Below are 25,306 nucleotides of genomic sequence, written 5' to 3' on the forward strand. Positions count from 1 at the left end.
ATACAGATCTAACAACTTTTAGCTGATCTTCTTGCATTGCAGCTCTGCATTAGTCAGTGGTAAATGTGGTATACACTATATACAATCACCCGACACTAGTTAGTTCCACAATCCATGACTTACTGTATCTTCACAGTTCACACAAATACATTTTAAATTCAAACTGTAGCACTGACGCAAGTAATTTTTTCTTATTAAACTTTAAGAAAAATGTACAAAGTTAATTTAACTTTAATTATAAAACGTATCTAGTATATTGACTGTCAGTCACTTTATAGTAGGCATCACTTTAGCCAGTCACACAGACATACCAGAGTGTTTACATTTTCTGGAAGCAGACATGATCGCATTTTATTGACAATATACCCTGAAGAACTGAACAGTCTTTCGCACGGAACAGATGTTGCCGCTACACAAAGAATTGTCTGCACAAAACTGCTTAGGACAGGAAAACGATGGTTAATTTTGCCCCCTTCCCCTGATGCATCCTCCTGCTCCACAGATGCCAATGGGTGCAGTTTGCTCGCATCCAGCAGGGTAAGTCTCACTGTCCAGTGACGTCAAGAATTTTGATCGATCAAAAAAATTTAAGATTTTTCGAGGAATTAATCTTTAAATTTCCCCAGCCCTACCCAATTTCCCTTCATGATTCACTGACCAGTATAGGAACATAAGGCAGAACAGATCTCTAGCTGTGTAGTTGGTAATAGAAAAACAGTTGCCTGGGATCAACAAAATGCTAAGTGCACTTATTTTCTTTACTCTGGTTTTAAAGAAGACACAATTACTTTGTTCTGAAGATTAGATTTTTAATTGCAAATCATAAATGCATATCTAATAAAATAATTTGCTCTAACGATTTTATTAGGAAAATAAATAAATACAAAGGCAAGACCAGTTTCTGGGGAGGGGAGAAAAAAAATAACTATTTATATATATATATGAAGAAAGAGGGCAGTTTACACAATGAGAATTTCAGGTAGGTATGGATAGTGCCAAAAAGTAAAGTTGTCTAATTTTCAGAAGTGTTCTGGTGGGTATTAAATTCCCAGATTTGAACTGTATATACAAGAGGAACTGAAAAGACATTTTGATATAGAAGAGCAATCACGTCCTTCGATCGTCAGAGGAAGAAGAATGTGGCACTGGGTAATAAGGGCCTGATATGCAATTTTTGTTTTTGGAACGTTTCCCAGGCTAATTCTTTAGAATTAAAAGTACAGCTCCAACCAAGATTTATATTGCTGCTTGATGGAATGGGACAGTGATGTTCAGGCTTTTCGCAGAGACGAGAGATTCTCCCCCCCAGCATGGCTGTGCCACTAAAAAAACAAAAAAATTCCTCTAATTATTTAAGAATCCACCACGGGGCAAGTGATGCAGCATTGCTGGGTCCACTGTCATCTAGTGATCTCTCCCCAGGAATGCAGAGAATTCCAGTTGAATGTCACCTGTTACAGCCACACTGGGGCCACGGGCAGCAGTAAACATCCAGCCTCATTCCAGGAGACAGCTGTGTTGGGTGGAGTTGCCCTCTAAATGTAGCTGGTACCTGTAAAGAAATCATTTTTTGGGCCTGGCTTAACCAATCAGTCCATTAGGGAGTAATTTGCAAGGTGAAACCAATCTCAACAGACAGGCTAACCGAGACAAAACGGCTCCTGTGTAGAGTACTAGTTGTATGGGGGAAGTACAGGACCTTGTAAAGCGTTAATTGTGACACACAGACACATTGTCCTGTTTGAATTGTCATATCATAGAAGTCCAGTATCCCTGAGTAAGGAACCGCTGCAGTGTAAGGGCGCTCTCAGCACCAAAGAGAGCGTTGGATCATACGGAAATGTCATAACGTCTTGTTTTTCTGGGCTTCGCATGGTTCTTGATAAGGTTCTGTTTACGATTGTTCTGTAGGCCACTCAGGGCTTGACGGGCAGTCGTTTAAGTAGTGGTTCATCATACACCCAGCACTCCCCGTCCTCATGGAATAGCTAAGAGAATGCAGAGACAGGTAAGTAGAGAAAGAACATGCTTTATCAAATAAACCACACGTGTAAGATTTCCCTATATTACTGTAAGGCATCACACAACACAATACCACTGATGGCAAAAGCAACCTGACTGAGATTCTATTATTCCACTGTATTAAAAAAAATGTTTTATTGTCATTAGTATGTGGCAAGTCCGATCACATGCTCCAATCAAGTCAAGTAGATGGAGAGGTTGGGTTAAATTTGTATACATACATATAATTGGCAATAAAGGTCTGCACAATACTACTAAACGACACCATTCAACAATATATTATTTAGGGTGCTTAGAGAGGTGTAAACCCCGGATAAGGGGGGAAAAAAAACCCCTGCAAGGCCACTTTCACACCGCTAAAAAAATATCGAATGAGTGGCTTTCACACTGGATTGGTGACGCTTGCAGGACATTAGAAAACATCCTGCAAGCAGCATATTTGGGGTGGTTTAGGAGCGGTGTGTATACACTGCTCCTAAAATGCCCTGCCCATGGAAATGCTTTAGAACCACTGACCTAGAACACTCATCAGTGCTCTGGTAGTTCATTAAGAACTACAAGCCAACATCTGCAAAGGCTGTCGGTAGTTGTAGTTCTCCCATTCACAGAACTCTGAATGAATGATGCAGCTAGGTGGAGCCCCGTACTGACGCGTTTCTCCCACCCCCAAATAGTGACAGTGAGTTCGGGGAGAAGATCCCCCTGCTTGCTGTCACTAGAGGCAGCAGATGGGGGAGCGGCTACATGTAACATGTTCCCAAAGATAAACTTATCCTTTAAAATGTATTTTGGGTAAACCTCAAAACACTAAATCCCACCCTCCAACTGCTTACTTAGACAGGAGACAGTTGGAACTATACAAGTCTATGAGGGCTCGCTGTGCAGACACACAGCAGTGAAGACTAGGATGCAAACACTGAAGCAAGTTGTTATTGTTTTCACTAAGACCCCTTTCCCACTGGAGGCATTTTTTCGGCGCTTTAGCGCTAAAAAACATCTGCAATCCCAGTGTGAAAGCCCGAGTGCTTTCACACTGGGGAGCTATGCTGGCAGGACGTAAAAAAAAAACAAAAAAAAAACACACTCCTGCAAGCAGCTTCTTTAAGGCGCTTTAGGAACGATGTATACACAGCTCCAAAAAACGCCCCTTCCCATTGAAATCGATGGGAAGCATCTGCAAAGTGCCTGGGCAGCAGCGCTTTTAACCCTTTATCGGCCGCTAGCAGGGGTTAACAGTGCCCTATCGCCCGAAAAACCGTCGGCCTAGTTTTAGCGACGCTTTACCAACGTTTTTTCGGGGTGCTGGCAGTGTGAAAATGCTCCAACGCTAGGTTCACATCTGAGCAGATGCGGAAAATCGTGTACTCACATACCTTCCCGTACACAAAAACACACCATGGCACCCCCATGCACTTGAAACCCAACAATATCCTGTACTGAGAACCGTACTGCACTATGCAGTTTCATTTTTGGAAAGTGTTCCTTTCACACAAAGCGGAGTAAACTCAGATCAGCAGCTTGTAACGCTATCATAAAGGGAGAACATGATTAGTCCTGGGATTCTCTCCCATTCACAGACTGTGTTGCAAGTAGTACAATTAACAAAATAATTATTCCCAATGGAGGAAGAGTGAGGGGTCATGTCCCTGTCGGACTATCTGTACTACTGTTCTGCATGAAGCCATTGCAGTGTAAGAAGTTCAGAGACAAGAGGATAGATTATCCCTGCAGTGAAGATTCTCCAAGATACAAATGCTTGCACAGGGTCAGACATACATCATTACAGGTCAGTAAAGTGACTAAAGCAGAGGGGTGTAAAAAAAAAAAACACACACTACACCTTTAAAGGATAAATTCACCTTTTGGAACATGCTCCATCCCTATTTAGGGTGTAACATGTTCCACCATCTGCAGACTACATAATACTATGCCACTCCACGATATTGTTAGTCCGCCTGTTACTAACCAACAACATGGCCGCCTCTGGGTTTGGAGACAACTTTTTCCTCTTTAGCCGCTGTTCTGTCAAAACAGCAAACTCTTCATGTACCGGAGAGTACACGTTTGCCGGTGTGTCAAAACAGCAATTCGTCCAAATCTCCCATTACTGATGCTTTGCTGTAACTGGAAGTGACGTGATTGGAGATCTCAATGAATTGGCTATTTTGACAGAACACCGGTCGTTGTGTTGTGACGGGGAGACACCCTAACAATTCAGGAATGGAAATCTGTCGGATCATTTAGACTACCTGACTTCTGGGGATTATCCAGCCTCACTATTGCCTATTATAGCAACTAGTCAGATTCCAACCAATAAGTGTAGTTGCTATGAGTGAAGAAAACTGGAACGCACCCTGGTTTCCCACTGCACTTCCTTTTCTTTGCGTTCTCTCGCTTCTGCTCGTTGCCGCTCTTCCAGGCGGTGCTTTGCATCAGTGGCACAATCAATATCATGGATCTTCAAGTTGTATGTGACGTCTTTCCATAACCTTATAAAAGTGTAGGTGTGAGAATTACAAGGATAAACATCATTTCCATTCCATTTCAAACTTTTGATCAGATTAAATAAAAGTCATCGCTCAGCACTGAAAATAAACTTTACAGCAAGTCACACAATGCAGTCAAATACCGTTAAGGGGTATTGAACATGAAACTAAAAATGTAATATTGTACTAAACATTAGCGGGGACTTCCAGTCTGCTGCTGGAACGAGATGGGGTTGGGCTAAGCCCTCTTTCAGCCATTTACAGAAGCTGTGTACTTTTACAAAAGGATTCGAGGCTTCCTCTGATTGGCTGAGGTGGATATTGTGACATTTTATGGACTCTCTACCACAGAGAAAATGTAGCAAGCAAGATTTTTATTTTTTGCGTAGTGCAGACAAATTGCTGGTTGAACAATCTCTCTGAAAATAGTGCAGCATTACATTACCTTCTAGATTCATATTCTAGTTGGTCTTCCAGCTTGCGGACCTTCTTCTTTATTATAGGCATATTCTTGGTATCTATAAAAACTACATTCTCCTGTGAAAGAAAGCAAAAGTCAGGATAAGAATAATTTAATAATGAAACACAGGACTACTACAGTTAAGGGTCCGTGAGGGGCCTGGGTGACAGGAAACTGCTCAAATTTTTTGGGGAATGACTGTGTTCATTTATAAAAACATATACTCATCGTTTTCTTTGGATGAAGAGAAGAACATTTTAACAGAAACACAAACCGCAATAAAATGGCTTTTAGGGCGTTTTTTTTTTTTTAATTCTTGGAAAAGTTAAAACTTATGTTGAGTTCAGGGGCAGTGCAACATAATTGTCCCCCTATCAATGGACGCTGCATTAGATGGACTTTACCGGCATGCTCAAAAAATATTTGTGGGACTTTGCAGGGGATGAAGAGAAAACAAGGTGCAGACAAGTGTTATAGCACCTTATTTTTTTTTTTTAGCAGGAGCCCATACTCTAAACCCTTTAAATGTCATGAGGTATGACAAGAACATCATTGGCAGTCAAAGGGTTAGACCCAACTCCAGCTAAAGGAATTGTGTAAACCTTTCAATGTCTTGCTGAAGTTAAAAAATAAAAAGCTTTAGCTGCAATACTTGGCCTTTCTCCGCTCCTGTTCCTTAGAGGCTTCCAAGGTCCAGCACTGGGCTCTCCAACCCACTTCCAGTGAGCTCAGAGTGCCCAGGACCCGCCTCTTTTGGGGTGCATCATAAAGCCATCTTGGGCACAAAAGCAGAATATGCTGCAAGAACAGGCTCTGCATCTGTAGCTTTCAGGACCCTTGGTCCTAAATGACTGGACTGAAGACCCATGATGAGTAGGTTTATGAAAAAATATTTTATAAGAAAGACTGGGGGTGTGTGTGTGTGTGCGCGCACGCTTTAAATAAATTGTATACCACATCCCTCCTCCAAAGCATTTAACTCCTTCACGCCGGAGCCTCCCGACACTTTAAGGCTCCGTTCACACCCAACGCTGATGTGGCTCCCAGCAGGGGTCCGGTGCTTCCTGGTTTACAGTTTCAGGTCCTATTTCAGGCCAAATTTTTGGCTAAATTCGGACCAAAAGACGCACAGGGCTCCTGTGAAAATTTGCATCGGAGATATATGAACCGGCTCCATAGAAAGCCATTCAAATTCTCCTGCTATTGCATATTGGATGCGGAGACTCCGCATCCAAATTGCAATAGTGTGAACTCGGCCTAAAGTGGTTCAGATGCTGGGAGGTGGGGGTTTCTGATCGAGTTGGTTGATTGGCTATCACAGTGTGGTTACATGACCGGAAAGCTCCTGATTTCAAGTAGAGATTGTGAGCTTTTTGTTAGCAGCTGGTAACTGTGCTGGGAGCATGCAGGGTGTGCGCTCTCGGCACAACTCGGTTTATTTTTTTATTTTTTTTACAGAGATAACTGTTTATCTTTAGGTACGCATATATGCGGCCTCTCGGGCTTCAAGGTCCACCCGTCGGGAGGCTGCTAATATGCGTACGGCCGAAGGGAAAGAGTTAAATTACAGGTGTCTCTTTAGAAAACGTATGAATTAGAGACAACCTCAATAGGTTCATCAAGAAACCAAAATGACTAAATATGACAGAACGCCATTATGAAGAATATCTTACCCCATTTGCATTTTTTGTATACATAACACCATTCCACTCTCCTTCCACTGAACATATAGATTTCTTGTCATTGGGAGGACTAGGAGGGAAAACAAAAAGGAGTCACCGAAAACAGTAAAAAACAAAAAGGAAACATTTGCTTTATAATCTATAAAACAAATGGCATTTGTCCAAAGAAGCCTTTAAATACTCACTAGATCTCCGCTGTGACTCTGTGCTTCTTCCCACCGTAGAAAGGTTTGGTGTGGAAGGTGATAATGGCGCTGTAGCCAGTTTTGGAACAGTTGATGTTGCATTCTCCACCGAGCTCCACCCAAGGCACAGTCAGGATGGACCTGAGGACACAGACATAGATTTATTCAAGAACTTCATAAAAACATACACAATATATATGACCAATATAAAGCAATATATATGACCAATATAAAGCAAAGTTATTTATTTATAGGTGATACATTTGTTGCAAGATGTAACTACAGCCATAGCAGGTGCCAAACCAGCACAAAGAGGGGTCGTGCCATCAGAAACAATCTTACAATGTTTTGCCAGATCTTTTTTAACTAAAAATTGTGTGCCCAATTCCTGGACCTTGGCCAGGCCCAGAAAGGCAATATTCAAGCTTCAGTGTAGTCATCACTTTAAAATTTGTGAAGTTCTCCAAGTTGCCATTGAAATTTACACTGGGTTTGTCATTTACCACAAGTTATATTAAAATGGATGTAAACCCTCCTTACACCCAGTGAAGTGAACAGCCTCAGATGATACACCGGGATGAACCAAATCTCCCTACATAGGTTTTACATGTATATCGGCCGTCTTCACATTTATATACTGTTTAGAAAGTTCAGATTGTGTTAGGAGATTTTCTCTTCCTGGTTAACACAAAGTGTGATGTCTGGGCATACAGCCAAGATTGCTAACTTTGCTGGAAGAAAGGCACACACCCCCCTCTCATCATAGGCAGAGACTCTGAGGCCCCGTACACACGTCCGAGGAACTCGACATGCCAAACACATCGAGTTCCTCGTCGAGTTCAGTGTGGAAGCCGCCGAGATCTCGGCGGGCCGACTTTCCTCATTGAACAACGAGGAAATAGAGAACATGTTCTCTTTTCGGCCCGACGAGTTTCCTCGTCGGCTTCCTCGCTGAAAAGTGTACACACGACCGAGTTTCTCGGCAGAATCCAGCTCCGACCGAGTTTCTGGCTGAATTCTGCCGAGAAACTCGGTCGTGTGTATGGGGCCTCAGAGGTGTTTTGTAACAGGGCCAGCTCCCTGCTAATCTACTTTAACAACCTCCCCCAACAGAAGATTCAGGCTGCTTTTGTCTTAAGTGTCTGAGAATTTGTCCGGAGTTAATCAGGCTGATAACAGAGGAACGGGTCAGGAGAGAGCTACAAGACTTGGCTCTTTGAAGAGAGATAACAAAATACTGCAGACATATGTGCCCAGCTCACATTTCATGAATCGGGTTTACAGCCACTTAAAATAAAAAAAAATAAAAAACACAGGACTAAAGCCACAGAATACAGCAGAAAGTTTTTTTTCTTCTTACCATCCTTTCCAGTTTACTTTAGTCCCTATGACAATGGTCATCAATACAAGGAGGGACACCAAGAGCAATACAACCTGACAGGTGTTTAACCCTTTCATATTTATTTTAGGTACCGTATTTATCGGCGTATACCGCGCACTATTTTGCCCTGAAAATCAGGGCAAAATCGTGGGTGGGCGATATACGCCGATACCCGCTTTCCCGCCACGAGTTTGAATACTGCGCCCGCATATAGCGAGCGCAGTACACTTGTGAATCTTCGGGCAGTCTCGGCGCCTCTCGTACTGACGTCCTGAGCGTACAGGACGTCAGTGTGAGAGGCGCCCGAGCCTTCCCGAAGATTCACGAGTGTACTGCGCCCGCAGAGCGGGAGGACGCCGCAGAAGGACGCCGGACCCGCCGCAGAATCACGCCGGACCCGCCGAAGATGGACACCGGACCCGCCGAAGATGGACACCGGACCCGCCGAAGATGGACGCCCGACCCGCCGAAGATGGACGCCCGACCCGCCGAAGACTGACGCCGGACCCGCCGAAGAGGACACCCGAAGCCGCAGAAGGACGCCGGACCCGACGAGGCCGCAGATGGACGCCGCGCAAGACACCAAAACTGTAAGTACAAAAAAACAAAAAATCTTTTTTTCCCACAGGATTGGGGGCCACTTTGGGGGTGCGCGGTATACGCCAGAGCGCGTTATACCGCGATAAATAAGGTACTTGTATAGTGCTGTTAATTTACGCAGTGATTTACACATATAGTGTACATTCACATCAGTCCCTGCCCCCAAGGAGTTTACAATCTAAGGTCCCCAATTCACATTCATTCATAAACATACAAGGGCCAATTTAGACAGGGTCCTATTAACCTGCCAGCATGTCTTTGGAGGGTAGGAGGAAACCGGAGTACCGGGAGGAAACCCAGGCAGGCACAGGGAGAACATGCAAACTGCAGCAGGTGACGTGGCTGGGATTTGAATGGACAACCCTAGTGCTGCCAGGTGGAAGTGCTAACCACTTAGCCACCATGCTATAAAAAAAAAAAAAGCTTGGACTTTAAATAAACTTTATTATACAGCATATAAAGTAAAACCTTGGTTTACGAGCATAATTGGTTCCAGAAACATGCTTGTAATCCAAAGCACTTGTATATCAAAGCATTTTTTTTTTACAGGGTATAAAAGAGAAGAGTGGCACAGTAAGAGTGTAGCAATAAGTTGCTAAATGTTGTACCTTCATTAAATGTAACAATATTCCTAGACTTAGAGGCTCCTCCTTTTTTTTTATACTCAGTTGTGACATGACGCTACTCTTATATCAAGACATAGCTTGTATATATCAAAGCAAAATGTATTAAAATATTTTGCTTATCTTGCAAAACGCTCTCAAATCAAGTTACTCTCAAACCAAGGTTTTACTGTATGTTTCAGAACTCTTTAGAGCAGGGCCGGAGTGGGACTCATTTTCAGCCCTGGAGTTTCATGCCTTAGACCAGCCCACTTTAGTTCACGACTATTAAAATAATGTAATTAAAACCTCAAAATATATGTACAACCTACATACCTATAGGATATTCCTTATCTACCTATATACTTATATACCCAAATACAATACTTTGAAAGCTCACTGCCGTCAATCAAGAATTATATGAAAAAACACATCCATGGGATCCCTCTAGATGTGCATGCTCAAACCAACTGATCAGCAGATGGCACAGTTAAAGTCTTCAGCATCTGGTGGGCAGCAGGGAGGAGCCTGCGCAGGGAGGAGCCTGCATAGCTAAATGGATACCAGGGATGTGTTCTTTTTATATAATGCTCTTTAAATAAGATCTTATACAGGGAGCTGTGACATTGCCAGGTGCCTCCCAGCACAATATGCGCACACTACAATTCAATTAACCCTTTCCTGCCTAAGCCTATTTCTGACATTTGGTGTTTACAAGTTAAAATCCATATTTTTGGCTAGAAAATTACTTAGAACCCCCAAACATTATATATATATTTTTAGCAGAGAATCTAGAGAACAAAATGGCGATTGTTGCAATATTTTATGTCATACGGTATTTGTGCGGCAGTGTTTTCAAACGCAACTTTTTGGGAAAAATTAAGTTTCATGAATTAAAAAAAAATGAAAAAGTAAAGTTACCCCCAATTTTTTTGCATAATGTGAAAGATGATGTTACGCCGAGTAAATAGATACCAAACATGTCACGCTTTATAATTGCACGCACTCGTGAAATTGCGACAAACTACGGTACCTAAAAATCTCCATAGGCGACGATTTAAACTTTTTTTACGGTTACCAGGTTAGTTACAGAGGAGGTCTAGTGCTAGAATTATTGCTCTCGCACTGACGATCGCCGCAATACCTCAATGTGTAATTTGAACACTGTTTTCATATACGGGCGCGACTTCCGTATGTGTTTTCTTTGCTGCGCAAGCTCGCGGGGAGGGGGGCGCTTTAAAATTTGTTTTTTTTTTTTAATTTATTTAATTTTTTTTTTAATATTAAATTGTGTTTTTTTTTTTTACATTTTGATCACTTTTATTGCTGTCAGATGGAATGTAAACATCCCTTGTGACAGGAATAGGTGGTGACAGGTACTCTTTATGGAGGGATCGGGGGTCTAAAAGACCTCCAATCCCTCCTTTGCACTTCAAAGTATAGGCGACAATTGATGGCACAGTGCTGCGTGTGTTGGCACAGTGGCTGCGTGTGTTGGCACAGTGCTGCGTGTGATGGGCACAGTGCTGCGTGTGTTGGCACAGTGGCTGCATGTGATGGCACAGTGGCGACAATTGATGGCACAGTGCTGCGTGTGTTGGCACAGTGGCTGCATGTGATGGCACAGTGGCTGCATGTGATGGCACAGTGGTGACAATTGATGGGCACAGTGGCGACAATTGATGGTGGCACAGTGGCTGCGTGTGATGGGCACAGTGGCTGCGTGTGATGGGCACAGTGGCTGCGTATGATGGGCACAGTGGCTGCGTGTGATTGGCACAGTGGCTGCATGTGATGGCACAGTGGCTGCATGTGATGGCACAGTGGCTGCATGTGATGAGCACAGTGGCGACAATTGATGGACACAGTGGCTGCGTTTGATGGGCACAGTGGCAACAATTGATGGTGTTACAGTGGCTGCGTGTGATGGGCACAGTGGCTGCGTGTGATGGCACAGTGGCTGCGTGTGATGGCACAGTGGCGACAATTGATGGCACAGTGCTGCGTGTGTTGGCACAGTGCTGCGTGTGTTGGCACAGTGGCTGCATGTGATGGCACAGTGGCGACAATTGATGGCACAGTGTTGCATTTGATGGGCACAGTGGCTGCATGTAATGGGCACAGTGGCTGCATGTAATGGGCACAGTGCTGCGTGTGTTGGTACAGTGGCTGCATGTGATGGCACAGTGGTGACAATTGATGGGCACAGTGGCTGCGTTTGATGGGCACAGTGGCGACAATTGATGGTGGCACAGTGGCTGCATGTGATGGGCACAGTGGCTGCGTGTGATGGCACAGTGGCTGCATGTGATGGCACAGTGGCTGCATGTGATGGCACAGTGGCTGCATGTGATGGCACAGTGGCTGCATGTGATGGCACAGTGTCTGCATGTGATGAGCACAGTGGCGACAATTGATGGGCACAGTGGCTGCATTTGATGGGCAGAGTGGCGACAATTGATGGTTGCACAGTGGCTGCGTGTGATGGGCACAGTGGCTGCGTGTGATGGGCACAGTGGCTGCGTGTGATGGGCACAGTGGCTGCGTGTAATGGGCACAGTGGCTGCGTGTGATGGGCACAGTGGCTTCGTGTGATGGCACTGTGGCGACAATTGATGGCACAGTGCTGCGTGTGTTGGCACAGTGGCTGCATGTGATGGCACAGTGGCATGTGATGGCACAGTGGTGACAATTGATGGGCACAGTGACGACAATTGATGGTGGCACAGTGGCTGCGTGTGATGGGCACAGTGGCTGCGTGTGATGGGCACAGTGGCTGCGTATGATGGGCACAGTGGCTGCGTATGATGGGCACAGTGGCTGCGTGTGATGGCACAGTGGCGACAATTGATGGCACAGTGCTGCGTGTGTTGGCACAGTGGCTGCATGTGTTGGCACAGTAGCTGCATGTGATGGCACAGTGGCGACAATTGATGGCACAGTGTTGCATTTGATGGGCACAGTGGCTGCATGTAATGGGCACAGTGGCTGCATGTAATGGGCACAGTGGCTGCATGTAATGGGCACAGTGGCTGCATGTAATGGGCACAGTGCTGCGTGTGTTGGGTACAGTGGCTGCATGTGATGGCACAGTGGTGACAAATTGATGGGCACAGTGGCTGCGTTTGATGGGCACAGTGCGACAATTGATGGTAGCACAGTGGCCTGCGTGTGATGGGCACAGTGGCTGCATGTGATGGGCACAGTGGCTGCGTGTGATGGGCACAGTGGCTGCATGTGATGGGCACAGTGGCTGCGTTTGGTGGCACAGTGGCTGCATTTGATTGGCACAGTGGCTGCATTGATGAGCACAGTGGCTGCATTTGATGGGCAGAGTGGTGACAATTGATGTTGCACAGTGGCTGCGTGTGATGGGCACAGTGGCTGCGTGTGATGGGCACAGTGGCTGCGTGTGATGGGCACAGTGGCTGCGTGTAATGGGCACAGTGGCTGCGTGTAATGGGCACAGTGGCTGCGTGTGATGGGCACAGTGGCTGCGTGTGATGGCACTGTGGCGACAATTGATGGCACAGTGCTGCGTGTGTTGGCACAGTGGCTGCATGTGATGGCACAGTGGCAACAATTGATGGCACAGTGTTGCATTTGATGGGCACAGTGGCTGCATGTAATGGGCACAGTGGCTGCGTGTGATGGGCACAGTGGCTGCATGTGATGGCACAGTGGCTGCGTTTGGTGGCACAGTGGCTGCGTTTGGTGGCACAGTGTCTGCATGTGATGAGCACAGTGGCTGCGTGTGATGGCACAGTGGCTGCGTGTGATGGGCACAGTGGCTGCGTGTTAATGGGCACAGTGGCTGTGTGTGATGGGCCACTGTGCTGCGTGTGTTGGCACAGTGGCTGCGTGTGATGGGGCACAGTGCTGCATGTGATGGCACAGTGGCGACAATTAATGGCACAGTGGTTGCATTTGATGGCACAGTGCTGCGTGTGATGGGCACAGTGCTGCGTGTGATGGGCACAGTGGCTGCGTGTGATGGCACAATGGCGACAATTGATGGCACAGTACTGCGTGTGGTTGGCACAGTGGCTGCATGTGATGGCACAGTGGCGACAATTGATGGCACAGTGTTGCATTGATGGGCCACAGTGGGCTGCATGTAATGGGCACAGTGGCTGTGTGTGATGGGCACAGTGCTGCGTGTGTTGGCACAGTGGCTGCATGTGATGGGCACAGTGCTGCATGTGATGCACAGTGGCGACAATTAATGGCACAGTGTTGCATTTGATGGGCACAGTCTGCGTGTGTTGGCACAGAGGTTGCGTGTGATGGCACAGTGACTGCGTTTGGTGGCACAGTGAGGCTGCAATATGTTTTTTTTTTTGTCAGAGAAGGCAAGCTCAAAAAAAAGAAAAAAATTCAAACTGCTAACCCCTAATTACAATAATTTCATTACTTTCTTCTTACTTTTCACACAGCACACTGTCAAGTCAGAGTGAAGGCTTCAGTAGTTTTCCTAGGCAGCCAGGGGGCGCAGCAGGCTCCTCATGAGTCGTGAACTAACTTCTGCAAGCGCCGACACTCATCAGCTCCCTGCTCGAGGTCCTCCCTCTCTCACCTCGCCTCTGGCCGCCGGCGTGACGTCACGCCGCGCACAGCCAGTGGAATAAACCACTAAATCCTCCATGGGGGGGGGGGCGAGGAAACGCACAGGAGGAAAGAGAGCCAGGACCTCGGAGCACACTTCGGCAGCCATGAGTGGGACTCGGCGGGCAGACGAGTTTGTAAAGTGTCAGTGCGCAGTTTGATTACACACACTGATTAAACTGGTTTAGGCGGACCGCGGCTGATTGCCGCCCCCCCCTCCTGAACAAAAATGGTAGCGGCCCGCAAACCCGACCAGCCCACCGGGAAGTGTCCCGGTTCTCCCGATTGGCCAATCCGGGCCTGCTTTAGAGTTTAGATTGTAGTAGGTTTTAAAAATGAACTCTATGAGGAGAGATTGTAGAAAGTAAGAAGTGTTGGGTCTAATTTACAAGTTTACTCCATATAAATCTCCTGCTGCCCAACACACTGCCCTGCAGCAGCATGCTTGGAAGTCAGAAAATCCCCATACACTTATATGGAGCAAAAAAAGATGATATATTTCGATCTGATTGTACGACTTTCAAATAAAACCAATAACTACGTAGGGTGAAGGTCTTTTGGCTAGATATAGACTTGGAACTGACCTCCAGGTAGATACCATACAAATATTATATATATTTCATTAAAAAAATAAATTGCATGTAATTATGTAATTAGAAAGGGGAGAGGGGTTCAGTATTAGAAGAAAATCATTCACACCAAATTTGCAATAGCAGTTTATAGTCTTTTTTTTCTATATAACAGAAAAAGTTTATCGTTTTTAAATGTAGTGGTCCAGATATATTACTACTATAAAAAAAAAAAAAGGGGGGGGGGAACCAGAAGTTGCTAATACTTTAAGTTCTTTGTTACTCTGATTCCAATAGCCAATGAAAGAAGACAAGGCTGATGTCCTAATAACTGAAGGCTATACATTGTCAGTATACAGGGTGGGCCATTTGTATGGATAAACCAAAAACTAACGTTGGATTCAAAATGTCCGACTTCAAAATGGCCGCCATGGTCACCATCCATCTTGAAAAGTTTCCCCCCTTACATATACTAATGTGCCACAAACAGGAAGTTAACATCACCAACCATTCCCATTTTATTAAGGTGTATCCATATAAATGGCCCACCCTGTACATTGTGTGGCCTTGTTGGTGTGCAGTGGGTGCCGGGATGTACACTCTGGGGGATGCTAAAGATATAAGGGATAATGTCTGCTGGTGAAGTTTATTGAGTTCAAAGTATTTTCTAGTTTATACAGTAAGCAGCCAGCAATTGGATATACAGTATGTAGAATGGCCATACAGACCTAAACACATTAACATTACTTGGCTTTAAAGCGTACTTGGTATTTGTAATAACAAAGTGGTCAGTGGACGAACTATTTATATATTAATTAACTGTTGTGGGAAAAAATTGAATTCCCCAAAGCCATTTGCAGATGAGTATTCCAATTTTGTTTAGCTCACCTCCCATATCCATTGGGGAAGGTTATAATGTAGTGTTCATCATAGTCTAAGCAGGACACACAACCTGTAATGACAAACAGAAAGAAATGTGTTATGACTGGCTCTCTGAATTAAGGACAAATTAAATAAAAATAATTATATACTAGAAGTACCGTATATACAATATTTTGTATGATTCAGATTCTTAGAGGATTAGTTTAGCCAAGTTAGAGGATAGACTAGGCTGCTTTGCTTAAAGTGGAGGTTCACCCTAAAAACAATTTTTTAACATTAGAGGCAGCATAGTAAGGGCATACACTTTTGGCAGTTTTTTTTTTCTCCGTACTTACCTTTATATTCTGATTTGGTCCAGGGCTTCCGCGTTCTGATGACTTCGGGACTGGGCGTTCCTATCCCTGCCTCAGGGTTCCGATGACTGCAGGACTGGGCGTTCCTATCCTTCGGTTCGATTATTGACGGCTTGTGAAACAGGTGACCTGTCGCACAACGCGCGTCACCAGGTTTCCAGAAATAGCCGAGCTGCGAGTCGGCCCTATACGGCGCCTGCGCGCGCCGTGTAGAGCTGACTGCGCAGGCGCCGTATAGTGCCGACTCGCAGCTCGGCTATTTCCCGACATCTGGTGACACACGTTGTGCGACAGGTCACCTGTTTCACAAGCCGTCAACCCCCGCTTTAACTAAATGTGAAAAAAGAAAAAAGAATGCTTGCACTGAAAGCCATTCAGTAACACCACCATAATTGTTTTTTTTTTTTCAATTATGGAACAACAATGGGACAAAAAGTTCAGAAGAACGAGAACATAAATAATTAAATGCCCATTTAGACAAAGACATCGGACATTAAGTCCCTCAGTAATTGTATGTAGCATAGGCATAGTCTTGTGCCATCAAAAAGTACAGAATAATAAATCTAGCTAAAAAGCTCATTCCCCACAGTTACAACCTTTGGTACCACCTGCCCCACTCTATTAGATTGTAAGCTCTTCTGAACAGGGCTCTCTTAATCCTCTTGTATTTTATTTTATTATAACTGTATTGTCTCCCTTTAATATTGTAAAGCACTTCATAAACTGTTGGCACTATATAAATCCTGTATAATAATAATAATAATAATAATAATAATAATAATAATAGAAGGAAAAAAAAAAACTACCAATCTATTGCCATAAACCAACTTTTATGATAGACTGGCATGTCTGCTAAGAAATTCAGGGTTGGGAGCTTACTGGGACCATCCACTGAAGTCTTCCACACAGGAGTGTCACTACCGGCCATGGTTTGGCAAGCTCCTAAATCCAGATTTCCCTATTTTGGCAAAATTTGGCAAAATTTCGATTGGGAAACTTTGTTTTAAAAAAACAAAAAAAACGGGTGGAACGCTGCTTTAAGTGCGCAGAATTCTGCTTTCATTAGTATGACTGTTACAGCTGAGAAATTATAGGCTTCTGTAGGGTATTGTATGACCTTACCTTGCCCAATATTGTGGACCCCTATAGACATCCCCAAGAACTTGGACTTTGTCCAGATGTGAGCATTGAACTGTATCCTCTTATTGTAACATTCGGCATAAAAGGCTGAAACTATAAAAGAAAAAGATTTATACAGCAGAGATTACATAGTTCTTATAATACCCAAAAGTCAAAGCACTGTACAAAAACTAGTGGATAGGATATTACCGCGCTACCAAAGAGGGGGGAAGGGGTTAGGAGGGGGAAGAGAAAGATAGAAAGGGAATACTGCTGCAACACTGAAGGTGTGTCAAACCCAAAAATGTTGTAATAAATAAGTAGTGCTGCGCTGTGTGAAAGTTTTTAATAATAAAAAGGCATACATACTCACATGAATGGACTCAAAAGTCCAGAGTCCACTAAGAGGTACCGGAGGGGACGCTTGCGAACTTGCCTGTTTTTATTGCATCCATGTGAGTACCATAATGTATGAGTTTTTTATTATTAAAAACTTTTAAACGATACTGCACTATTGCCACTTTTTACCTCCCTGGGTGAGGGTCATTGTTGTCCATTGGACGGGACTCCTGAGGGGAACTTTATCCACAGAGAGAGATTACAGTTCACTGAGACACACTACATTCTGAAACGACTGGAACACCGTTGGCTATAATATACATGCTGTTACCTTACAGCAGTAAGGCAAGGGGACACCCTCACTAAAACTTCATAAGGATATTGGAATTCCTTCTCTGCACCACCTTCACGCTAAATATTTCGGCATAAGCACCAGCACTTTATTGTTGATTGTTCCTTTGATATTTTGATCTTTTAAACAGCATTGGTTTTTGCTCTTTTTCTGCATGGACACTGATGCGATTTCTTATTATCACGAAGGCCCCTTTCACACTGGGGCGGGAGGCGAGCGGCGCTGTACCGTCGTAATTGCCGCGGGATTCGGCCGCTAGCGGTGCAGTATTAACCCCACACTAGCTGCCGATAAAGGGTTAATAACGCCTGCAATGCGCCTCTGCAGAGGTGCATTGCGGGCGGTATTACCGCGGTTTCCCATTGTTTTAAATGGGCAGGAGCGGTATACATACTGCTCCTCTCACTGCGCCAGCGCATCGCCTCAGTGTGAAAGCCCTCGGGGGAAAGGGGTCTTATGTGTGTTGCTTTCGTTTTTCTACTATATAGCAGTGCATGCTTCAATATCACTGAGCACTTTGTATTTTTGATTGGATGCGATTTGTATCACCAATATCAGCGAGTAATATTTTTTAATGTTCACATATCAGTTATAGCAACTGTCTTTTCTTTAATTCATCTACCCTATCACACAGCGCAGCACTACTTATTACAACTGTACAAAAACTGCTGTAAATCGTTCACACTGGAAACAGATTACTTGTACCTTACTGCCATGTCACAATAGACCTCTATTGAAGAGTTGTCACTCTTATTGGTGGTCTAAGGACAGCTGGAGTTCTCTAAGCATGCACCACTTTGGCACAAGTTAAAGGTTACTGGACAGAAAACAAAAGAAGACTATACAGTAAAGGGAGTCATTTGAAAACTGAACTGTTACAGATCAATTTGTCGTCCCCCCCCCCCCCCCCCCACTACAATCTGTGGCACTTATACATGTCCTGCTGTCCATGAGTCTCAGGACGACACTAGTAGGACCTGGCCAAGCCACAAATCGATGTGTGAGGGAGGTTTAGGGGGTGCATTGTAAATTTAAATAATGAAGATGTATGCCCTAAATAAATTCCTGAGCTTCTCACATTGTACATTAGAAGTTGAGGCAAGTCTGACAGAACCTGCCTTCTTTCTTGGCTGGAGGATGTCTAGCATCATCAAGCTTTTTTTCCCCCCAGCCCTACTGTCCCTGGCCCACTTCTTTCATGAATTGATTTTCAGTTCTTGCAATAATGGAGGCTCAGCTACACATGCGTGCATTATCTATGGTGGTCTGCATGCAAACGCAGTTTGCCCAAGAACGCCCACTTCTCCAGACTGACATGTACCATCAAGGTATTTTGATATTTGTGCAATTTCTCCTAAGAACCAACCCACTGCTTGCAACAGGACTGAGCACACTTGATAGGAGTACTAAGGCAGTGATGTTTCAGGAAACTATGTACACCACCCTAATGATCCCTTTAATGAGCCATGATCTGTCTGCATTGCATGGAGATTACATCACTTGGACTAAAATAAGGTAGATCATGAAAATGGAATTAACTTCATTAAATGGGAGGAACCTGTAAAAGGCAAAAATGTAAGAGGATTAACCTTGATCTTGTTAAATTTCCCTTGATCTATATAAGCTTCAACACCATGTTTATGGAACAGTCCAGAATAAATGGTATTCATATATTTTCTTAAAGTGGTTGTAAAGCCTTACAAAAACAGTTTTTGCTACAGGTAAGCCTATAATAAGGCTTACCTGTAGCTACCCTGGATATCTCCTAAACCGGAACGGATATTTCATGTGCCCTGCATGTGCCAATGTCATCGCACATGTGCACTGAAGCAATAGCGCGTATGTGACGTTGCTCCAGTGAGTGTGTCGCTACTGCAGCCATGCGCGGAAGTGACGTCATCGCAGCTTCGGCCAATCACAGTGCTGGAGCTGCAATATCCAGAAGTAACCCCTGGGAGTTATGTCGCCGTCTGGTGCTGTGTACAGGCACCGCAGCGAGGGCTTCGATCTCAGGTGAGTATTACATGATGAGCTAGTATGCTATGCATACTAGCTCATTATGCCTTTGTCTTGCAGGTGTTAGTTTTTTTGTTTTTTAATGGGTTTACAACCACTTTAAAAAATAAAACAATTGATCACCCCCTTTCCCTTATATAGAACCAATGACCACAGTGACAGAGGACTATTAACAAAGGTAGGTCTATGAGCTTTAAAAAGGCCTCCAACTCTGCTCTGGTCCTAAAGAAAACAGCAGTGGCAGAAAGAAAGCCAGCAAGTCAACTCTGGAAATGCAAATATAAATGAAGAATTTCTTCCAGATAACCTAAATGTAAGAAAGAAGAAGTAGCAGCAACCTACTTGGTGGATGGTGCGAGACCTGCTCGGACACAAACGTGACATTGTTTTTGGAAGCCCATGGAACTGGCCCTTCAGAAACTGGCTCCTACAAGATAAAACAATTCACAATCCTATTAACAAGAACAGCAGAAAACGCCACAAACAAATACAAACCAGGACCCTGTTCAATGATCAGGAAAACTACAAAGACTAACACAAATCTCCCCAGCTCCAGCTAAATTAGCTTTTCCAATGTTGGTTATGGATAGGGTCCACTGGGAAGATTTACCCTGACCTCTTGTTCTAATAAAAGGGTGACACTGGGAAAAAGATTAAATGGGAATCCTCCCAATGGAGCATAACAGGCAGTAAAGACTTTTATTTTTCTTGGATAGTGGATAACAATGAGAACCTCTTACTTCCTCTCACCCCAACACTCATCATCCTTCCAATGCACTGAAAATAAACAGTGGAGGCAGAGTTAGGAGTGGACCCACTGACATAAGTGTCAGGGAAGGAAGGTTACAGGAAAACCGATAAGGTAGGCGAGAAAGGGACAGTGAAGGACTCGGAAGGATGTAGTGATGAGGGAAAGGAGAGGGAAGGGGTGTGCAGGAAGGCACGGTAAGGATTGAGAGATGAGAATCAGACACAGGAAAGGTGAGGGAAGGGGTTTGTAGGATGGAGAGATGAGAGAACGAAGGGGCAAAGGGTGTGAAGAATGGAGAGGTGAGGCAAAGGGTCTAAAGAATGGTGAGGTCAGGGAAAGGAAAAGAAAGTGGTGTGAACAATGGCCATACATTGTCGAATGTTTTTTTTTAAAAATCTGAAAACTTTTGCATTTTGTGATCTGATGGTGCCACCATTGATTTCGAAATTCAACCAACCAAACCTTCAATTTCACCAGAAAATAATTTTCGTGGCTGGGAATCTTCTTTTCTTTCCTATAATTTTCTTTTCTTGCACATGCACATTTCTTTTCCGATTACATTTCTCGCATGATTCTCCCATCATAGACTAGAAAATCATTTGCTTTTCAAAAAATTTCCAACATGTCCGATTACTCAAATTTGATGGCCGCACGAAAATCAGCTGTTGCTGCAGTCCATTAATGGTGCAAAATACGAACAAAAATTCTTAGATAAGATTTTCTAAAGAAAATTCTTTCGAAATTCAACCCATGCATGGCCTATCAAAGGGGTGTACAGGAATCAGAAACAAGAAAAAGGAGAGGGAAGGGGTGTGAAGGATGTAGAGATTAGGGAAAGGAGAGGGGACAAGGCAAGGGTGTCAAGGATAGGTAGAGTAGAAAAAGGAGAGGGAGAAGGGGTGCACAGGAAGCAGACACAATCGAGAAGGATGGGGTATTCAAGAAGCATGGAAAAGGAGAGGGATGGGTGTGTAGAATGGAGAAATGAGGGAAAGGAGAGGGAAGAGGTGGGCAGGAAGGAAAAGAGAAAATATATGTCCGGATCGCAGTGGGATGGGAAAAAAAAACAAAGTCAGAAAGCCCAAACCGTTGATGGGCTTGATCCTTATTAAAAAAATAAATAAATAATGATAACCACTTAGCATCATGCTTAGAAACATGTTGAAAAATATACAGTCCCACCAAAAAAAATATTCCTATTAAATCAGAAAGGAACACATCTCCACATATTTGCACCAGTGCTCCCTCACAAACTTCAAACCTACAAATCACTATAGTACAAGTACTTCTGGAACTCACAGACTCATCATTTTCTGGCGCAGCCCAATGACACTGGAACACTTCTCCCAGTATGGGGTTATAAGGCTTCTTAGCTACAGACCCTTTGCGGCCTGCGTGGAATGCAGACAGGTACCACCGGACCACCTGGATCATCCTGTCTTTGGGGTCTTGTTGGTCACCAATGCTGAAAAGGACAGACAGATCATGTCACATTGAATGAAAACTCAATATCCTAGTATTAGAAGGAAAACAGCAGAAAATTAAAACGTGTACCTTACAAACAGTTCTGGGTGTGCAAAAAAATCTGCATACATCTCTAGCAGAGATCGTCTTTCAAGAATAAACGTGGGAAGGACAACCTGCAAAAATGGACACATATATTATGACATTTCAGACTGCATCAATGAAACACAAGCTACAAATAAAATTACAGTATCTCACAAGTGAGTACACACCGCACATTTCTGTAAATATTTTATTATATCTTTTCATGTGACAACACTGAAGAAATTATACTTTGCTACAATGTACTGTGAGTGTACAGCTTGTATAACAGTGTAAATTTGCCTTCCCCTCAAAATAACTCAGCCATTAATGTCTAAACCGCTGGCAGAAAAATAAATTCCTGGGTTCTGTGCTGTACAATCAAGATATATTTATAGCAGATAATACACCTAACCGGGACTTTCACTAATCCCAAAGGATCAAGCACTCCATATTCCCACCTTACTATTAATTTGTACGTTTGACTGAAGGGTGCTCTTCTCATAATTCGATAATAGTTCAGGAAATCTGTCCAATTACCCAGTACCTACAGCAGAACTGAACAAGACACAGGAGTCACGTGGATATTAAGATTTATGATTTACACAAAAAAACTAGGGCTGTGGAAATTAAAGATCAATTTCTCGATTAATCGTTAATTCTTTTGATTGGTACTAGTGGTGCAACGGATCGTAAATCATCCGAACAAGTCACCAAATGCAGATCGTCACACCACGTGATCCGCAGAGCTGCGGCTTCGGCCTTGCTCCCGGAGCGGCGGCCATCTTAGTCCACCCGGCGGGGTCCTAGGTGAGTCTAGAGCGGCGCACTGACATCACCTGGCCTTAACTGCACGTGTTCGTCTGGCTTCTCTTGCAAGACTAAGCAAGCACTAATCTTCCTATACAGTGGGGGGAGATGTGGACCATATTACAGGGGGTGGGGGGGAGATGTCTGTGGATATTACAGTGGGGGGGGGGGGGATGTCTGTGGATATTACAGTGGGCGGGGAGATGTCTGTGGATATTACAGTGGGGGGGGGGAGATGTCTGTGGATATTACAGTGGGCGGGGAGATGTCTGTGGATATTACAGTGGGCGGGGAGATGTCTGTGGATATTACAGTGGGCGGGGAGATGTCTGTGGATATTACAGTGGGAACTATATATGGTGGTGATCCAAAAAATTTATGTGCGGTATAATTAATCGAAATGAGTTGATTAATCGATTAAATGGATTAAATGGCTGTTGCTGATTTAATCAGCAACAGCCATAAAAAAAATAAACTATATAAATCCAGCACACAGCTTACATTTCCTAACATGCAGCAAAAAAGTGATTGTTTTTTACAGACCACACTTTGTACCTCCTCTCACCTTAGTCAAGTCCATGCCCAGGCGGACCTGGGACAACAGATGCATGATAACACTCTTGTGTTCCTCCACTGACTCCCCTTCTCCATCATCATCCCGGTCATCATGAGGGTCATACTGATCTGATGAGAGGAGACAAATAAAAAATTAAAAGCAGGCCATCACCAAAAAGGAGAAATTCAACACACAGAAGTTTACCATTGAAGAAACATGTCAAGTCCTTCAGTGTCTGGAAAAACATTACAATGGGATATAAAATTCACTTTATTTCTGGTCATCCCTCATAATTCTCTTTGGTGCCCAAACACAAATCAGTGTTCCTGACCCTGTGCAGCTTTCTGCTATTAAAATAGGATGATGTAATAGCCCAAACTGCTTATATTATACAGTAAAACCTTGGTTTGAGAGTAATTTGGTTTGAGAGAGTTTTGCAAGACAAGCAACATTGTAAAATACATTTTGACTTGATATACAAGTAGCGTCATGTCACAACTGAGTTATAAAAGAGAAGAGAGGCGCCTCTAAAGCCCCATACACACGAACGGTTTGTCCGATGAAAACAGACCGATGGACTGTTTTCATCGGACAAACGATCGTGTGTGGGCCCCATTGGTTTAAGTTTCATCAGTGAAAAAAAAATAGAACATGTTTTAAATTTTTCCCATGGATAAAAAAAACGATAGAAAAATCAGATCGTCTGTATGGAACCTCATCAGTCAAAAATCCACGCATGCTCAGAATCAAGTCAATGCATGCTTGGAAGCATTGAACTTTATTTTTTTCGGCTCAACGTAGTGTTGTACGTAACTGCGTTTGGACACAATCGGATTTTTGACTGATGGTGTGTAGGCAAGACTGATGAAAGTCAGCTTCATTGGATATCCAACGAAAAAATCCATCAGATTAGATTCCATCAGATATCCGATCGTGTGTACGAGGCTTAAGTGTAGCAATATGGTTACATTTAATAAAGTACATTTAGCAACTTATTGCTACACTTAGAGGCGCCTCTCTTCTCTTTTATACTCTGTAGCTCCTGCTGGATTTTGCTTCTAATCCTCTTGTGGAGGCTTCCATTTGTGGATGGACATTTTATGGTTACACAACCTATCACACATTGCTATAATCTTTTCATATGGACTATAAACTGAAGGACCTATGAATAAATTGTTGTGGAACCAATTATCTAAGTTTCCATTATTTCTTATAGGGAAATTTGCTTTGATATACAAGTGCTTTGGATTACAAGCATGTTTCTGGAACGAATTATGCTTGCAATCCAAGGTTTTATTGCATTACTGATGAATCAGAATTTTAAGCACAAAAAAAAAAAATGTGTAACGGGGCTAGCCAGATGTCCCTGTATAACGGTTTTGTTGAGCGCAGTGGAAAGCTTCTGAATAGAAACATCGCTCTATCTAATTGCGGCATCATTACTGGCTAAGGTTCTCCTATTTAAGAATAGGTTGGTTTCTTAGTGGGGCTTAGCTCTTTAGTTGCAGATATTTGTGCATTATAGAGGTTGTACTGGAGAGGAAGGAATCAAGTAGAGAGTAAGGGGTGTTTGGAACCCACCTGAGCTATCCCAGCAGGAAGCTGTCATTGCACAAAGCCAATCATAAGCAGGCAAGGCTTACCCCACAGCAACATGTATAAATGTCCCTTGTATACACGTGGCTGTGGGGCGGGGAATGCCTTGGCTGTTTATCACTGGCTGCATGCAGTGATAGCTTCCTGGCGGGATTGTTCAGGTGGGTTGAGAATACGATCTAAACACGCATGGGTTCATCCCTATTGAAGAGCTTACCCAGCGCAACAAAGAAGGTTTTCAAAGCAACAGAGTTAACAAAAAACTTCTCATGGTGCGTGTTTTTAAAGTTGTCATGCTAGTCCTAAGGCGTCAATACATCAACCAAAAGCAGATAAAGACTGTTGACTTTCCTGCTTTAAAAAAGGTATTCCAGGTTGGTGACCCAGGAAGCACT

At 43.8% G+C, this 25,306-nt stretch overlaps 1 protein-coding gene across 8 annotated transcripts in view; it reads right to left on the reverse strand.

The window, feature by feature from the left end:
- Nucleotides 1-843: 843 nt before the first annotated feature.
- The window catches only part of OSBPL9 (oxysterol binding protein like 9), a 202,766-nt gene continuing 178,303 nt past the window's right edge, over nt 844-25,306 (reverse strand). For all 8 annotated transcript variants that reach the window (XM_040360489.1, XM_040360487.1, XM_040360488.1 and 5 more), the window contains 11 exons: nt 23,325-23,443; nt 21,959-22,044; nt 21,704-21,869; nt 19,996-20,080; nt 16,950-17,060; nt 15,481-15,544; nt 6,836-6,976; nt 6,642-6,720; nt 4,954-5,045; nt 4,376-4,511; nt 844-1,988 (listed from right to left, as the gene is read on the reverse strand). In XM_040360489.1, the coding sequence (XP_040216423.1) occupies nt 1,917-1,988; nt 4,376-4,511; nt 4,954-5,045; nt 6,642-6,720; nt 6,836-6,976; nt 15,481-15,544; nt 16,950-17,060; nt 19,996-20,080; nt 21,704-21,869; nt 21,959-22,044; nt 23,325-23,443 (1,151 nt within the window). In that variant the 3' untranslated portion in view covers nt 844-1,916. The remainder of the gene's footprint in view (nt 1,989-4,375; nt 4,512-4,953; nt 5,046-6,641; nt 6,721-6,835; nt 6,977-15,480; nt 15,545-16,949; nt 17,061-19,995; nt 20,081-21,703; nt 21,870-21,958; nt 22,045-23,324; nt 23,444-25,306) is intronic.

This window comes from Rana temporaria, chromosome 7 (genome assembly GCF_905171775.1).
Source record: "Rana temporaria chromosome 7, aRanTem1.1, whole genome shotgun sequence".
NCBI lineage: Eukaryota > Metazoa > Chordata > Amphibia > Anura > Ranidae > Rana > Rana temporaria.